General features: G+C 50.1%; 1 protein-coding gene across 1 annotated transcript in view; it reads left to right on the plus strand.

Annotated features, from left to right (window-relative positions):
• LTA4H (leukotriene A4 hydrolase) overlaps positions 1 to 18,762 on the plus strand; it is a 128,888-nt gene that overhangs the window by 16,401 nt on the left and 93,725 nt on the right. The window contains exon 4 of the mRNA XM_076067106.1: positions 2,515 to 2,635. Within this exon, the coding sequence (XP_075923221.1) occupies positions 2,515 to 2,635 (121 nt within the window). The remainder of the gene's footprint in view (positions 1 to 2,514; positions 2,636 to 18,762) is intronic.

Consider the following 18,762-nt stretch of genomic DNA (forward strand, 5'->3'; position numbering starts at 1 on the left):
ACCGTACCTATCCAACCGTGCTAATCGGAGGTGCGGGGGAAGTCCAACAAACTGAACACAAAACACACTTCTCAAGAAATGAGCATGATGTTTCCTTCCCAGGCTACTCCAGTTTCCTCCCACATGCAAAAACACGCCGTAACAACACCCGCCCACGCAAAAAAATTCGTTGCCGTTTGATGCCTCTCAATGGGTTCATTTTTATCTCCTGGCTAAATAATTAATACAAAGAACAACAACAAGTGGCAATTGGGCCAAACAATGCCTCTGCAGAACTCTGACGAACACTAGCCTTGAGACTCGGTGAGGCACCCCCTGTATAAGCGAACGAAATTTATTTAATTGGTGCATGTAACCAGAGTAAATCATAATGAGGTTTGACAGCATAATGCATGGGAATAGAAAAAATAATCCTTCCCAAGTGTTGATGAATTACCACAACTTGGCGTCCTGATTTGATTCCAGATTCCATTCTCTTTTGTGCTGTCACGTGTGTGTGCCCTCTTGTCTCGCTGGAACTGCGTGCACTTTACACTCGCCCATGCTTCCTCGCCAGTGGCGTCTCCCTCGTGTGTGCTGTCTGTCGCGTTTACGCTGCACGTTGTACTGGCTCATTGGGCTGTTTTTGTTTGTATAACCTACGTCTGTCTCATTCGTTCCAACCCTTTGACCAGAAAAAAATTACAACGACGCGTGTGCATCGATGCACGCAGCCGTAAGAATTATTATAATCTGTTTGAATTAAAGGATCATTACTCGCCCAATATGCTTAAAAATGGAAACGTACTTAGAATTAAGGTGCGGGAGCGGTGGCACGGTGGTTAGCACACTAGGGTATGCACCCGGCAAACTGAGTTCGATTCCTGGCCACGGCTAACACCAGTGGCACGTTCGCCAATCCGCATTTACCAGGGGTGGTGACGTATGGTCAAATAAACCTCCCACAATAACCCGGCAACCAAAAATTTGATTCCTGGCCACGGCTGACGTCAATAGGAAGTGATATCTGAGCCAGTCTTGCCAATCCTGCCACCCCTTCAACCAACCCGCACCGACCCGCGTGGTGAAGTATGACCGTCACAGCTCACACGGTGTGGCGGTGCCTTCATCCACCAGTGGAGTAACATGTCTGTTAATTGTAGTTATTATTTTAAAAATGTGTTCCCTTCACTAACTCGACCTGGCCAGGGTGGTGAAGAATGATTAACCCCCCCCCTGCCATAACCAACGCTCCAAAACCACGGCCCCCCCCAGCAGCTTTGGAGCCACCAGCCATGGCGTCTCTGTGTTAGCCTGTGTGGGTCTCTGTGTTAGCCTGTGTGGGTCTCTGTGTTAGCCTGTGTGGGTCTCTGTGTTAGTCTGTGTGGGTCTCTGTGTTAGCCTGTGTGGGTCTCTGTGTTAGCCTGTGTGGGTCTCTGTGTTAGCCTGTGTGGGTCTCTGTTTTAGCCTGTGTGGGTCTCTGTGTGAGTTTGGGGGTCTCTGTGCGAGTTTGTGAGTTGCTCTGTGAGGATATGGGACTCTGCGTGAGTCTGTGGGTCTCTGTGCGTCTGTGGGTCACTTTGTGAGTCTATGGGTCCCTGTGTGAGTCTGTGGGTCTCCGTGTGAGTCTGCGGGTCTCCGTGTGAGTCTGTGGGTCTCTACGTGGCGTCGGTTGGGTAGGTGAAGGAGCAGGGGCTTCTGAAAGTCACCAGGTACCAATGGGGGACCCCTAATGGTTGTATACATCACTACGCCACACTCAGCGTAGGTGGGCTAGGGCAGAACACGTCGCTGGAAGGGGCGGTGGACGATGGTCAAGAATAATAAACGGAGTGGCAGCCAATGAATTAGATAACGTCCACTGAGGAGATGGAGCAATGGGATCGTGAGAGGTGGCGGTGGCTTGGGGAGGACTTCATCCTTGTCTCGTGGTGATGGTGGTGGTCATAGGTAGGGTGTTGGTGCCCACTGTGCGAGTTCAACCCCCACGAAGCTTGGAGAGCTGAATGAAGTTCAAAAGAAACTCACAAACACTATTGAAAGACCCAACGCAGAAGATCCCTGGGTGTGATCCTCCACGAAGCTCATGGTCCACTCTAAAACCGCATCCGCACAAACCATAACAGATGCGGATACCTGATGCACGAATGGACAATAAAAAAAAACTCTCCAGTAGTGTGCGACTGTGGTCATCCAGAACAGACCGAACAACTTATAATGACGCAATGCCCGATCCACAAATACGAAGGAGACATCACAGCGACGATTCACTCCGTTTGCTCCTGATGCGGTAGTCTGGCTTGACCACCTGAATGTGAAATTGAAGTTTGTTCCTCTGCCATCGACATCAGCCGTACGGAAGAAGAATAATTGGAGTGGTTTCCAGTGGGAATTTCCTGACCGGTCACGTGGCACCGCCACGACCCCGCTTTCATACCCATGTCTCGTGGTTGATGGCGATCATGGTGATGATGGTCGTAAGGTCGCGTGTTGGTGCCCAATGATCGTGAACGCGTGTCTCCCTGTGGCCGCCAGGGGGCAGGAGGTAACCGTGGACGTGGAGTACGAGACGGCGCCGGGTGCCTCGGCCCTGCAGTGGCTCACGCCCGAGCAGACCGCGGGGAAGCAGCACCCCTACCTGTTCAGCCAGTGCCAGGTGTGGTGCACACACACACACACTCGAACGCACGCACGCACACACGCACACACTCGCACGCACACACTCGCACACACACACACTCGCACGCACACACACGCACGCTCGCACACACACACACACTCGCACGCACACATGCACGCACGCACGCACGCGTGTGGAGGTACACGTGTGTGTGCTCGTTCTCGTGTGGGCAGCGGCGGTATAAAGGTGAGCGCGCAGTGCTACGAACATTGCCACTCGAGTTTGATTCCTGCTCGCAGCCAACACCAGTGACGGTACTGAACCCGTCCTGGGTGCCTCCCCTAGGTCGACTCAGCTTCAAATGAGTACCTGGTGCAATGTGTAAATGTTCCCTTTGGTGAGACAAAGGCAGCCGGGCGTGGTGCTGGCCACCCACCTCCTCGTCAGGGGCAGAGCCACAGGGGGGTCTGGGGGGGGCTCAGACCCCCCTGAAAATTTGGGAAAGTCGGCAATCGGGATAACCAGATATCCGGCTGCTGCAAAATGCTGCAGGCTGCCACCTTGTGCTGCCCTGCAGGCTGCCACCTTGTGTGCTGCCCTGCAGGCTGCCACCTTGTGTGCTGCCCTGCAGGCTGCCACCTTGTGCTGCCTTGCAGGCTGCCACCTTGTGTGCTGCCCTGCAGGCTGCCACCTTGTGTGCTGCCCTGCAGGCTGCCACCTTGTGCTGCCCTGCAGGCTACCACCTTGTGCTGCCCTGCAGGCTGCCACCTTGTGTGCTGCCCTGCAGGCTGCTACCTTGTGCTGCCACCTCGTGCTGCCCTGCAGGCTGTCACCTTGTGCTGCCTTGCAGGCTGCTTGAGCGGCAGCCTTTCGAACTTATTGAACTTATTAGCCACATCAGCGGCTCCGACCTATTAATAAACTCCACGTTCAAATCCAATAAAATGTGTTTTATACATTTGTGGTGCCCATTGGAAAACATAAACACTGGATATCTCAGAATATTGAAGTCAGCCTCCCCCAAAGTCAAAATCCTGGCTCCGCCCCTGCTCCTCGTGTGCCGTGCCGGCCTTCATTGGTGCTGCTCGCTAACAGCGGATTGATGGAGACTCTTGAAGACGAGTAGGGAAATAATTTGTTTACGATCCTATGCATAATTTATGCACAGTATATACACGCGTTGTACCTGGTATTGGACAAAATATCCGAATGCTGAAAGATTACCTGCAAATTACTCACTTTCGATTACGCAGAGCAGCAGCAATATCATCCCCCCTGCATTCTGAAAATAATCTTGGGGCTCAGGGAGGCTTTCCTGGAATAAACAAGCATCATAATAACAACAATAACACTACTGGGCAGATGGAGGTGGGGTAATGATTGGAGTTAATTATCCTTTCATCGTCTTGATTCTGGGCAAAAAGGTTCCAAGAAACAGAGAGGTGGGGTAATTGAATAAACCTGCTCGTTGTTTCAACCGCTTGACCAACAGGTGTCTTGAAGTTGGTTATTCCCCACCCCCCGCACCTCCAATTAGCACGGTTGGCTACATACGGTGCGAAAGAAACTCAACATACACACATGTATGCATCGTTTTATTTCTTGCCCTTCTCCCGCACCTCCAATTGGCTCGTTTGGCTATTTACAGTGCTAAAGAACTTCAACATGCATACATTGTTTTGTTTGATGTCCTTCCCCCGCACCTCTGATTGGGATGGTTTTCTTGCTTACGGTGCTAAAGAAGTTCAACATACACACATTACGAACCCGCCGCATTACCTGAACCTGTCGCGCGCTTATACGCAAGTCTGACTCGTTGAACTCGTAGGGAACGTTCCAGGCCAGCGACCCGAACGTTCGACGTTCTGGTACCAGTGCGTGTAAGAAGCAGAGGCCGAGCAGAAGCTTCTTCCAGGCAAACAACAGGGCGCATTTGCAAAACACATGCCTCCGATTTGCGCGGTTGGCTACGTACAGCGTGAAAGAAGTTCAAAATATATAACATTTATGGAACCAGCAACTTATGGATTGCAAGTTCAGCGTGATACCCATTATTTAAAGAGGAATGGGACGATGCATCTCCATTGGTGGCCTTGAACCAGTGGTGGAAATTCCACATTCCCATTGCAACCAGGATAAACTTTATCTAAACTAAACTATTTTTTATTTTACCAGGTTAAGCACACTGAGCTATATGTATCTCTTTTTCAGAAGTGATATGGCCACAAATGATAGCTCAACAAAGTGGCTTGTCATGTAGAAATGAAGAGCAGCCGAATACTCTCCACGCATGCTGATTCTAAATGTGGAGGGAAAACCCGGAGCATCCGGAGAAAAATCTACGCGACCACAGGGAGGGCATACTAACTCCAAATATGTGGGCGTCAGGGTCGGGATCGAACTCATGACCTCCTGAATACCAGGCGAGGTAGTTAACATCTCGCCACCGTGGCATCCCGGAGAGATCAGGAGCTGCGTAAAGTCCAGACTGGGATTTGAACCCACGATGTATTTATTTATAATTTGCCCCATTGCGTGTACGAGTGGTAGCACGTGCCTGTGATCCAGCTCTGTGCATACGAGGGGTTGGCGGATCACACAAATGTTCCAAAACTCCCTTCCAGTCGCCATTGAGGAGTCTCACGTAACCTGGCTTGCCAGGAGAAGGCAGTACAGCAGAAAATGGTGCCAACCTCTTTAACTTGGTCTGTCCTTTGGCCGCCTTTTCATTACCCGCCGCAGCCTTCATCCAGCAGTGTGTTGGAGTTATTATTTTTCATGATGGGCATTGACAAGACTGAGCGGTAACGTACTTGCCGCTTGTGACACAGAAGAGCCCAGCGGCTTCCCTGGTCAATGACTGCGGCTGTATTAACTGTGACATAGGCACCATCCGTAAAAAAATCCCGTGACGTTATTTCAACGATAGGAGTCCATGCGTGCCAACGCCACGCTCCAAATTGCCACCACAAACTGCTTAATTTTGTCAAAGTCACGTAGCAACATTGCCCACCTAGTAGAGGCAGGCTACACTCGCGTGTATACCATTGCTCGCTCGTACGTGAGAATGGCGCAAATAAGCCGGCGCACTCGTGGCTTGATTTGACGCGTCACTGCGACGGAGCGACGCCGCTGTTTTGGGGAGAGCATCTCTTCGTGATCTGTCACACGGAAAAAAAAAAACCAGACGTCATTGCCCTCGCGGCTCACGGTGTGAAATGCAATATCCCAGATCGTAAAGAGTCTTCCATCCAGGGCAGTCACAGCTGTTTGGACTATGCGATCAGCTGTTTGCAACCTTCCTAAATATACTCGGACTCATATAAAATGCAAAGTGCGTCGAAACTGGGACGAGACTGCAGTTGCTGCCAAACGTCTTGTTTCCTTATACAACCCCTGGTTCGACAGGAGCCAGGGGGAGCGCAGTGGAATAATTTCAACTTCACACGCGCTACAACCCCGCCTGATGGACTCCTCACTTGAACACCACTGCAGTGGCCTGGCATTCCTTTGCATATTGACTTCTACGCTTAATTTGTGCTTGCTGAACATCTTTACGGGAAGAGTTTGGCGGGTGACCACCAGGGGTCAAGGCGCACCCGAGCCGATTCTGCTGGGATTCCGGGCGTTTGAATCTGGGCGGCCACTCGCGATCTCTCCTTTCGTATGGATGTTGATATCAGAATCCGAATATTTATTTACACTGGGGGAATCCGATGAGCTATAAAGCTCTTTTTTTTTACAGACGTCCAGTAGGGGCGGGTAAGAACGTTACAACAGCAAACAAGAAATGAAACATGATAGTAGTGCAAAGTACAAGAAAGGTTAACAAATCACACAAACACAAAAACATTAAACTAAACCATCCTCATGCTATCAGGCAAAGCCCGCCGAGGTATGAACTTATTTTTCAAAAGTGAGCTGGCCACAAATGAGAACTCAACAAAGTGGCCAAACATTTGGACATTTATACCACCAAAAGAATCTAAATAATCTCAATGCATGTTTCTAAATGATGTAGATGCAGAGCAACAACGAGAATTTCACATTCAGGTGGTCAAGCCAGACAATCGCATCAGGAGCAGCGGAGTGAATCATCGCTGTGATGTCTCCTTCATGTTTGTGGATTGGACATTACGTTGCTATACATTGAATAGTCTGTTCTGAATGACCACAGTTGTACACTACTGGAGAGTTTTAAATGTAACATTTGTAAGGTAACTGCATCTGCCATGGTTTGTGCGGATGCAGTTTAGGGTGGACCATGAGCTTCGTGGAAGATCTAACCCAGGGATTTTCTGCATTGGGTCTTTCACAGGCCTTATCGGGTTCTCCGCGTGCAGTGCGTCTACGGCCTCAGCCCGGTCACCGTTTGACTACACGAAAAAAATAAACAAACCACATTTATACTTACGTGATCTAACCTAAAAAGCATCACAATAAATTAGCTTCTTCTATTTAGTCAAATATTCAGCATCTGTCCGAATGCAAAAACAAAGTTTTCTGATTCGTAGTAAGTTTTCTTTTGGGTCCGATTGTCTAGGTGTAACCCTCCACCACCCGACAGAGCCAATAAAATCAAGTTGTCATGTAGGAAGCTATGTGGTTTATCTGCAAAAGTTTAGATTCGACCGTCATGCGATGGAAATCTCTATGGCAGCGCGCTTTGGGACAATGCAACTCCTGAAGTGCGGAAATAGAGGTTACTGGAATAGACCTCAGAAGTGGTTCTGGGAAATCACCTTCCACGGGCCGTTATCCAACATGTGGCGATGCACCGATGTGGGAGAGTTCTCAATGGACGCCTCGTCTCATGACATGATGCCATTTCCCAAATGTGTTGAATGCAGACAGTGCGCGGTACGACCCGAAAACACGTCGGGGAGCGAGCGCGACGAGCACGGTTTGAGCTGCTGCCAGTGCTCGCCGCGTGAGTGCTTGTGCGCAGGCGTGCCTGGAATTCCATTCCGTGCCCTCTCCGTGGCCCTTTCCCACATTAGAGCCGCTATTCTTAGGTGGCCGCGGCCACTTGTCGCACGTATCGATAATCGCCGAGAAGGTCTCGCCGGCGATCCCGTGGCGGGGCTCGCCTTGTGCCGTCTCACGTGGCGGTTTGATTCGCCGTAGTCGCGTGGGGCGAAGGGCCGTTCATCTTCGTCACCCTGATATTTAACTGGGGATGGGACGCTCGTTCAGAGGATTTGTGTCTTTGTGACGGAGATCGAGCAAAGTGTATAAAGCATCTACATGTGTTTATCACACTTTATTCGTGTAATAAGCGACTTTTTAGAATCGTACAAAGTCAGCCGAAATGTAACCCAAGTAGTTGGCGAAGGAGAAATGTTAATCTCCACTGTTGGAGTCTTCACGACCACACTGCAGCTGTGACTCTACACCAAGAGCGTCATCGCGTGTCTGTTGACAACCCTCCGCTGACCAAGCTCAGCGGAGGGCTACGAGAGCCACTGCATGGCTTGGCGATTGCGGACGTGCTGAATGAATGTATTCAACTTGTAATGGCAGGTTACGCTCGGCCAACTGACCGATTGGAGTTTGAGAGGAGTCGTGCGTTCGAGAGTGTTTACCGACAGCCTGGTTGGAGCTCCCCAGGTTTCTACTCCTTATTGAAGAGTCTGTCCTTCACTCTCTGGCCAGCTCTAACTTTGTAAGCGCATCCGGTTCTCTCGTAGAGTTTCATCGGTGGGGGGGGAGGACTCAGCGGTAAAGCGAGCGGCTCACATTTGGAAGAGTTGCAAGTTCAACTCTTATCCGTGGGTTTAACTCGGGCTGCCATCATCCCTCTGCAACCGATAAAATTAGGTGCCACGTTGTGGGGAAGTCCAACGTGTTTGCACTCAGGAGAGGCTCGGTGCTCACTTGCGCAGGAAATCCCTTTGACTCGTTTCTTCATAGAATCTCGCCCCGTTTAAACGGGACATCTCCATTTTGGGAGCAAGTGGCGGCCCCCCTCCTGGGAAATTCACACGTGGGACCACTTGGTTTATCCGTTGCTGGATGTGTACCTCTAGCAGCAGCCTTCCCCCTCTCCCACTTACACCTCTTTCCCTTTTCATCGTTTAACCCTCCTCTGCTTTCCCTTCTCTATTTGCCGTAAGGAGTGGGGGGGGGGCTTAGCTTTCACTCTGCTCGCTCACCCGTTTGTGAAGAAAGTAAGAAGATGGTCACGAGCCATCGGGGGTGCCGTGACTCGGCCCAGCGGCGGCGCGGGCGCCGCTTGCCGCAGAGCCTCGCGGGTTTTGGGGCCCAGCGGCCGCCCTGGTTAGGACCGCGAGCGTGTGAGCGGCGCGATGCGCCCCTTCCAACCCTCCTCGGCCTCGCAGTGGACGCTGAGGATCCCGTGACATCATTCGAACACGATCCACATTTGCCGAATTAGGAAATTTCTTGCAAATGACAAAAGAGTACAGCATTCGCTCGTTATTCACGAACTTACTGTCCGCGATTTTTGACTGTCCGCGAATAGCACCTGGATCTCTACACGGCTGCATCGAGAGATAGAGAGGGAGAGAAAGAAAGTGACGAGAGATGAAGTGATGAACGTATCTGTCGTGAATAACGAGGGAGTACTTGTGTGAAACTACTGCAGACTGTGTCAGTGAAACAGAGTGCGGCGCAAGAATGCCCCAAACACCTCGTGTTTCTCAACGATTATGAGTCAGTGGGTCGTCTGTAAATGGATCACCCTGTAGAAACTGGACGCTTCTCATTCTTAACTGTGCATTGTCCAAACTGATGCATTTTCAGTAAAAAAAAAGGCAAGCGAATTAAAATGTCGATTATCTACACGTGGGATTGCTAAAAATATCGAGTCCCACTGTGCACAAATGGGTCGCGAATGTCACCCGCTCGTTCGTTCACTCGTGTTGTAAAAGCGGTGGGAGGGTTGGCGAGGGTCACGGGGACACTTAGAGGGATCGTGAGCTCATTGATATTCATGAGCACAGCCCTGCTCATCCCTCGGGACAGAGCGCGCATGAGGTCGTGCTGGTCATGAATAAGAATGACATTGCCTTGTACGGGTGTATAATACCTTTTTTTAATGAATGAATAATTCTTGTTTATACGTTTGGTATTGCGCCATTCTTATTGTGCATAGCCATCGTGAAATCACAAAGGCGCCGTATTTCACAGTCGTAGTATGTTGTATGTCAGTATGTTGAGCTTCTTTCACACTGTACGTAGCCAACCATGTTTATTAGAGGTACGGGGAAGGACAACAAACTGCACAAAAAAGAAGGTCTAAAGAAATTAGTTTTCAATATAAATAATTTAAAAGTGTATAGCTCCAGTGCCTTCCTAATATCGGAAGAGCATTCCAGATGGCCGCAGAAGCATTTGAAAGTGCACGATGCGGTGACCATTCTTGTTCGATGGCTCGCCAAAAAAGTAGTTTCACCGTTGGGGAATATATTGGTGTTTGTAATCACAAATTAAGTAAATCGCAGACCATTTTTTTCGTGGAAAATTTGGACCGTGACGATGGAAGTTAGCAGCCTACCCATTTTGTATGACATCAGGGGTTCTTTAACATCCACTGTGAAAGTAGACGGTGTAGATTTTATGGGTTGTACGCCAGAGTATTAACCAGGACGGCCTCTGGATTCGAACCGCGAACTCGTGCAACAAGCGGCGAATGTCCTACCGCTGGACTGCGTCACCCACCCCCAAATATGAATTCAGTGGCAGCATCTTAAGCCTTAAGGAAGCAAACAAGTTAAAATTAGCAGGCATATTCCTGCACGCAATGCTCGCCTTGCTGCCTTGTAAGCATTACATTTGTGGTCCCGGCGGTCGGTCCTCTTGGGTAAATTATCACAGGCGTTTACTGCAGCAATGCAGGAGTTGAACCTTTGACTCTCAGCAACCTTACCCAGTGGTGAAGCATGCTGTCACTAATCTACTCGGCTGCGTAAACTTGCACCTCGGGCCACCGCTGATGACAAACTGTGAACTTCGGCTGGACGTTGTGTCGCCCTTGGGGTTAGGCAGGGCTGGCCACGATCGGAAACGAGCACAGTTGCATTGCTGCTTTGACGCTTTGACTTGACGATGTAGCTGGGTCCCATTGCCGTGGTGTACACCTGTAATCCTGTGCTTTGGAAGCTCGGCTTGTGGATCCCACAGATTTCAAACTAAACTAAGCAATTTTTTTTTATTTCACCAGGTATGGTCCACTGAGCTACGTAGCTCTTTTTCAGAAGTGACCTGGCCACAAATGATAGCGCGACGAAGTAAGGCGTATATATCGTAGAAATTCTCTAAATGCATACTTCTAAACGTGGAGGGAAAAACCGGAGGACCCCGAGAAAAATCCACACGACCACGTGGAGAGAAAGGCATGCAAACTCCAAATATGCAGGCATCAGGGTCCGGATCCAACCGATGGAGACTTCCTGCATACCAGGCGAGGTAGTCAAGATGTGCCGTGAAACTCCCAAACCACCTACGAGCCGCACGATGTGCCGGGAGATGGCAGCACAGCAAACGGGTTCTTATTCGTCCCAGTCTCTTGAGTGTTGTCACCGTCACATGTTTGTTTTTCCTGGGCACTCAGGTTTCCAGCTCCTTGCAGAGCAACTCGTGAACAAGGCAGCCACCCACGGCGCCTGGGTACATTTCTCCCTCAACTCGTCAGTAGGGCAGTGGTTTTTAACCCGGGGTGCGAGACATGGCCAGATTTTTTTTAGAAGGTTAATCATCGAAAATACAAATTAAGCACGGGCGTGTAAGTACAATTAATTTGTTTCATCAAACCTATGCATTTATTAACATACATATTTTTTTGTACGATTGAGTACCAAAGTGCAAGGCTGCAGTAATAGTTAGGAACCACTGCTTTATGGTCAATGCTAATGTTTGCCTTTGGCACGCCCATTGCAGCCTTCGGTGTTTGCATTGGAATTCCAAGACTACTACTAGGACTATACCAGTCGGGTCATGTGTGGTGGGGTAAAGTGTGGTTACTCCTACCTCTTCCCACCGCGATGTCTGGCCAGCGTGGGATGGCGAGGCCAGAATACCCACGTGGCGGGTGAGGTGGGCCCTTGTGCACTCGCTTGAGTCGAGGTCCCTCCCCCCTCCCCCCCCTTCGCCGGCCAGCAGAGGCACGAGCAGTCCGTGCAGGGCTGCGGCTTTACCTTTTTTATTTATAGGAATACGAGGTCCAGTGTGACTTAGTCAACCCGGAGCGCGACGCACGGTGGATAAATACACCAGTTATGAAGACATTCCTTTGTTTGTATTTGTACGTTATTATTGTAATAACTAATAGATTTAGTATTTTAATAATATTGCTCGTCGGCTAATGAAGTGTACGAATGAGACAGAATATATCACAAATAATATTAATGAGAAGGGATAAACAAGACAAAACATTAGTTAATCGAATTGTGACAGTTGGTTGGATGGAGCAGTGTTTTCAGAGGAGGGTGACTTTTGCCGATAAGACATCAGTGTGAGGGCCGCCACACATTTGAAACCATTCGGGTTTGACAGCAGCACGACGATGATGATGATCATGGAGTGTTTTCACATTTGTGTATTGTCCCGGGCCGCATGTCAGGGGCCGCACTAAAGGCCACCAGGGTCCACCATTGGCCTGCCGGCCTTGCAATGAAGAACACTCGGATAGAGGGTTGGTCCGCGGGGGTTGTTGGCTGTGAGGCAGGCATTGGGTTGATGGGAAGGCTGTGGTGTGGCTGAATTTCCACTGTGGCTCACTGTGACCCGCAGGCTCATCTCTTCTTTATTATCACTTAAAGTTGGAATTTAAACATAGTGACATTTGAATGTCTTTACTCTTGTCACAATTAGAATTCACTGGGGCTTCTGTTTGGTCATTATCTGCACCTATCCCCTGCTGGATGAAGGCCATCCCCACAGCGCCACCATCCCTCGCACGGTCCTGCGATGCCACAATCCGTCTCGCTCCTGCGCACGAGCACCTAATCACTTCCTTCCCACGGTGGTCACCCCCTTGGGTGCCTTCTGCTTGGGCTGCCATTCCATCGCCATTCTCATCCATAGGCCAGCGCCTTTCCTCCCAGCATCGTCTTTGCCGAGCGCACTTAGTTTCCCCAACAGTCAATGTGATCCATAACAGAGGTGTTTGGGTTAGATCGCGTGAACCCGACACAGCCAATTTGTATGCTTTGCGACGTAAACAAAACATGCCAATTAGTTACTAGCTCAGAACACCGGTGTGTTGCCCACTATTGACAGTTCGAGTACGATATTTCACTCGTATTATCCGGCAGACTGACAGATTTGTTGAGAAATCCTCCTGCTTCTGTCTTAAATAGAGGGATAAATGTGATGTTGTCACTCGTCAGCCACTCAAGTGCGAAGTTCAACATACATTATGCTTGCACATTATGCATACACACCATGAATGTCCATCCTGCCGTTTTTGGGTGCAATAAATCGCAATACTTGTTATTGTCTGCTCAGAGTTAATCACCATCGACGTATGGTGACCTGTTTAGGCATGCAGTTAAAAATTCGCTTCCAAGCAGCACTAATCCAGTAGCTATCAGAATGCTCACATGATTTAAATTTCTCTAAATTTCAATAGATTATCTAATTAGTCTTGGCTAGAAGTAACTCGTTTTGCACAGAACTTCAACATTATCAAAATCAATTGAGTGTCCTGGTTGGCACGCGTCTTCTGCCACTGCCGACAGTTGTATCTGGGAGTATTTAATATTTCTTTGGTGTTCTTTTAAATTAGCGCTGATCATTTGTCCTGTCTGCCCAACATAGCATTTGCCACAAGTGCAATTAATCCGGTACACACCTTCTGTTGATAGCTTCGGTAATACATCTTGAGTACCAGATATTAGTTTTTGTATTTCAAGTACCGTGCCAAATCTCACTCGGATGTTTTTTCCAAAAATCTGGCTAGTTTATTAGTTACTCTCACAATCTCCGATACTTTAATAGTTTTAATTTCTTGATCAGTTTCTACGCTTGTGCTATTTGATTTGGTTTTGGTATTCAGTTCCCTGTTGATCTGTGCGTTATTGTATCCATTCAAAAACAGTGCTTCTTTAACCTGTTTCCTCTCACTCCTTAGACTTTCACCGTATTATACTTTCTGAGCACGATGTATGAGCTCCTTGACGACAGAGGATTTCTGTGTGAGGTGATGATGTGACTCTGCATTCAGATAGTCGTCAGTGTGCGTTTTCTTTGTTATTTTACCTCTTCGGCCACGCCCGACAGAGTGTCAATATGATGCCGACAAACTTGCCGTTGTTCACTGATCCTTGTGTTTGTGCTTTCGTGTCTCTCAGTGTAATTCCCAACTTGCGTCTGTCCTTGCTTTTTTACGTACTTTATGTCATATTTATACTCTGATCCAAATTTCGGAGCATGTATTTCTTTTTCACCATACGTAGCCAATCGTGATAATCGGAGGTGTAATTTGAGCATATTGTTACGTTGCTTTTCTGTTTCATGGAAACTTTACACTTGTAAATAAATGTTTGCATAAAACGGATAATAATACAGATGGATAAATATACAAGGAGCTTGATCAATTATTTATATCATATCTCGCACTTGGGGAAAAACTAAAAAAGAGTTTGCTCGACACTCCAAGTTACCCTTTTGACTCCCTGACAGCTTCAAGAATTAAGTAAATGGCATTAAGCGAATTTAATCCTTAAGCAAGTTATGAATTTATTTGGCCTTTGGTTGTAACTTTATCCTGAAATATGTTATAACACGTTACAGGGTGTGTGTGATGACAGTCCTGTTATAGCTGGGGCTGAATAAAAGGCTTTTGTGGGTGATCTCCCACCGTGCAAATAACAGCAACAGTAATAGATTGGAACAGTTATCTAATGTCACTCGCACTGCCCACTCCATGCCCGCTTGTAGGCCGGAAGGCTGCAACGTGAATTTAACTTTTATTTGTATCAATCTGCGGACAGCGATTAATGTGCTGGCCACTGCCGCACTCGAAGCCCTTACTGAACATCTGTGAACGAAAGAGCTTTGTAGCTCATCGGATTTCTCCTGCACTCTAAATACAGATTCTAATGATTTTTTTTTTATCAACAGCCGGGTTGGCACTGCGGCAGAGTGCCTGACGGTCGTAAAGACGTGGGGCGGCCTAGCGGCAGCGCGTTCGCCACTCTCCGAAGATGATCACGGTTCAAATCCCAGCGGCCGCCCTGGTTAATACCGTGGGTGTTGTTAACCCGACAATTTTGCCGCGTCTGCTTCGCAGTGGACATGACAGAACCCATGACATCATGACACACAAATCACTCCATTGGGCTGTACAAAGCGGCCGTCGACCCACGATTGAGAATACTTGGCCGGAGAAAAGTGATGAGACTCAACGAGTAAACACGTGTATTAGTCGTAATCACAATGTAAGTTCACACCCAGGTTTGGATCAACATAACCAGGGCTGCTTTTTGAAAAGTCAGCAGTGGCCGTTCGTCCTCTGTGATCTCTGCAAAGAATCACGTGAAACCTCCACCGCCGGCTTCGGATTGGTCAGCGCCACCAAACTCCCAAGTGACAACGGATCCACTCTGTGGTTGCCACCACCGCTCGGGAGTCAAAGAGTGCGCCCTCGGACGACGCATCACGGCGAGTTGAAAACACGTCTCCTGTGTGGTCGGCCACCCAGGGTTCAAATTCCGCCACTTGGTCCAAGCCCATCCAAAAAGCGAGCCTGCCCGCTCAGGGCCGGATGAAAGCACGGGGCTTTAGGGGCTGCAGCCCAGGGGCCCCCGCCAGCTGGAGGGCCTCCAGAGATGAAGTGAAAACTTATTTCACTTGTGAATGCTGAATTTTATTCGCTGTTAGCCTTGTAAAAAAATAAATGTTATTTTTCTTTAACTTTGTTTTCCTTTTGAAAATATTACTGGGGTCCTCGCAGTACCTGTAGCCCAGGGGCCTACAACATCTTAATCCGGCCCTGGTGCCCGCTCCCCCCACTCCGCGTAAGAGCACGTGGCTCTGCCAGGCAAGGACACGGCGGGGAGCGCGTGGCCTGACGGCGGCGAAGGCTCTTGGTTGGCTGGCAGCGGCAGGTGCCGGGTAAATTTGTCACTCGCCGGCGTCACGGACCGCGTGTACGGAGCGGTGCGCTGGGGAGGCACGTGCTGCCAGCCTCCGCTCCGCGCCACACAGACGCCAGTGCCGAGCATCGCTGCCTACGTACACGCGTGTGCACAGCTGCCGAGCGTCACTGTCTATTTACACGCGTGTGCACAGCTTCTGAGCGTCGTCTACGTACACGCGTGTGCGCAGCTGCTGGGCGTCACTGTCTATTTACACGCGTGTGCAGAGCGTCTTGAGCGTCGTCTACGTACACGCGTGTGCACAGCTGCTGAGCGTCGTCTACGTACACGCGTGTGCACAGCTGCTGAGCGTCGTCTACGTACACGCGTGTGCACAGCTGCTGAGCGTCGTCTACGTACACGCGTGTGCACAGCTGCTGAGCGTCGTCTACGTACACGCGTGTGCACAGCTGCTGAGCGTCGTCTACGTACACGCGTGTGCACAGCTGCTGAGCGTCGCTCTAGCTCCATCCCATTGTCTCAAAGACATTTCTGAAACTCTGGATATTGTCCCAGCATTACCCTATCTACTCTCGTGTCCGACTTGTGATTGCGTGGGGCCTCATGAGCCCTGGGGTCTGGGCCCACGTCACAAAGAGCAAGAAGGAGGCCACTCACCATGTCTGGGCCGGGCTAGCGGTGGAGTGGGCGTGGCTATGCGACAGTGGGCGTGGCTATGTGATGATCGGCGTGGTTGGTGGATGGATGGAGGGGCTGGCAGCTTACTATGCGTCCTCGTTGAGCCTCCAGAAATATGGTAGTTTTACATACGAGGACAGAGGATAGCCTGGCGAACGTTAAGGACGTTGCTGTGAGTGAGCGCAAATGCTCGCAAGCGGCGGTGCCGTCTGCGGTGCGGTGGGCCGCTTTTTTTGTCTACGCAGATACCGCTTGCTACGAATGTGCGTGGTTCGGAATCGAGACGGAGTGCGTGGGCTTCTAGTGCAGCGCTCGATGCGCTGTGCCTCCACATCGCAAAGCAACAACAATAACAACCTCCATCCGCCGCTTAGTGAAGGTCACATGACCACGGCACACCATGCCAGGTGAGGTACACTACGACACCCTGCGATATTAGCACGGTTGGCTACGTACGGTGCGAAAGAAGTTCAACATGCAGTACATACATGCGTGTGAAGTGTGGCAGGCTCGCAAAGAGGTCACGGGACAAACCCAGTTGATTTACCGGTCAAAACGACTGAGGTGAGATTTTTCCATCGTGTTTAAATGCGGGCCGTATCGAACGAGCACGCTAAAAATAAAAACCCTACACTTCCACCTTAGGAGTGTGACGTGAATCATGGCGTAATGAGTCTGGGCACGTGCTCGATCTTTGGCACGTGCTCGTCCTCTGTACGTTGAGACTTAACAGGGGAATGATCCAGAACCAATCTCAGAATCCAATACACGGCTCAAGGCGGGCGAGGGGCAGCAGTGTGAGCAGCCAAGCGGCGTTTTTTGGTTCTGCGGCGACTCCAGTTTCAGCATGTCACCGTGCCGCCACGATGATTTATGTGAGCCCGGTTATTAATGGGCTTTGATAGTGGAGATATCCAGAGTCGGGCATCCTGCGGGGTGTGAGCAGAGAGCCCTCAAAGGGTCGCTGCCATTCATCAGCAGCGGTCTCAAATAACCTTCAGAGTGCAGTGCTCACGCGCACCAACGCAGGCATCCGCTAATGACACTTTTACTTACAGGAATTGCATAACCCGAAAAGCATTTTGCATGTTTTGTTTTAAATGCTGACAATACACTGCATTGCTGCTGCTGTAGTAGTAGTCGATGATAAACCATCGATTGAATCAAGTTTTGCCTTTCAAGCGCAGCCCGCGGCGGCTGGGAGTCCGTGGTGCCGACCGTGTGACGGGATTTGGGGCCCTGTTCGCAAGGGCGGCTGTGGAGAGGGGGAAGAGCGTTCTACTCCACAGTAGGCAGGTCCCGAGCTCAAATTACCGTCGGGGGGTTAACTCGGAAACCCGTCGTTCCACCAGGGTGAATCGTGGGAAGTCGCCTCCTGGGTGTCGGAAAGTGAAACGGGTCCCCGCCACAGGAATGAGGGAATGTGGATCTTCAATCACTTAAACCTGGAATACGGAAAGGAAAGAGGATTGGCTATTTTGAGTAGGGAGACACTTAGGACTTGTCGACAACGCCACACATTGTGGTCTGCGTGCACCCAGAAGCGAGGTTTTTTGCACGTCATTAAACCCGCTACCACCTGACACAGCCAATTGGTAAGGTTTGTCACGTAAACGGAACGTGACAATTCGTTACTAGTTCAGCACAGCGGTGTGTTGGACAGTAAACACACAACATTTGCAATTCGAGTACCGTGATTTTTCGCTGGCAATTACAACCAAGCCTCATCAGGCGACAGCCAGAGTTGTTGTGCGTGACAATGCGCACGTTTGCAAGGTGTGAACACGTCGCATTTCCGCCCGTGAGTGGTGACCCAAAAGGTATTCGGGGTCAAGCGTGCGGCTTGTGGGGCGGCAGCGGGTGTCAGAAGAGCCTGGGGCATCGTCGTTCAACCGGAGGGTTGCGCCCCCTGTGCGTCCCCCCGGACGCGGCTCCTCCTGCTCCACGCCGCACTGCGCCGTGCGCTCTGCTGCGCTGCTCCCCGGCCGTGCCGGGGAGCGCCCTGCCCCAGCGGCGGTCGCGATTCGGCGGCGGCGGCGGCGCCGTTTGATCCTCGCCTCAACGCCCCGCACTTTTGTTCTATCTTGCTTTCGGATTCCCTCGATTAGCTCCAAAACTTGAGGTTTTTTTTTTCTCGTCTTGGCCAACGGGTTATTTATATGTGTTTACGGATGTCTGTAGAGCCTTGCACTCTTTCTAAATGGAATTCATTATTGCTTCTCATCGCTGGCAAGAATAGGCCATTTTGTGTTGCTGTTGCTTCATATAGGGAGACTCCCAAGCTGCAGGGCTACGAGAGGTGATCAGTTGAGCGCAGCAGAGCAAGTAGGTTGCTGACCTGCCCGAAAGGAGTGTGTAATGTTTGGTGGCCAGGTTTGTAGCGCAGTGCACTATGAACTCGGCGATCTCAGTTTGATTCCT

Source organism: Petromyzon marinus, chromosome 14 (genome assembly GCF_048934315.1).
Source record: "Petromyzon marinus isolate PM22_M1 ecotype Great Lakes invasive population chromosome 14, UKy_Petmar_22M1.pri1.0, whole genome shotgun sequence".
NCBI lineage: Eukaryota > Metazoa > Chordata > Hyperoartia > Petromyzontiformes > Petromyzontidae > Petromyzon > Petromyzon marinus.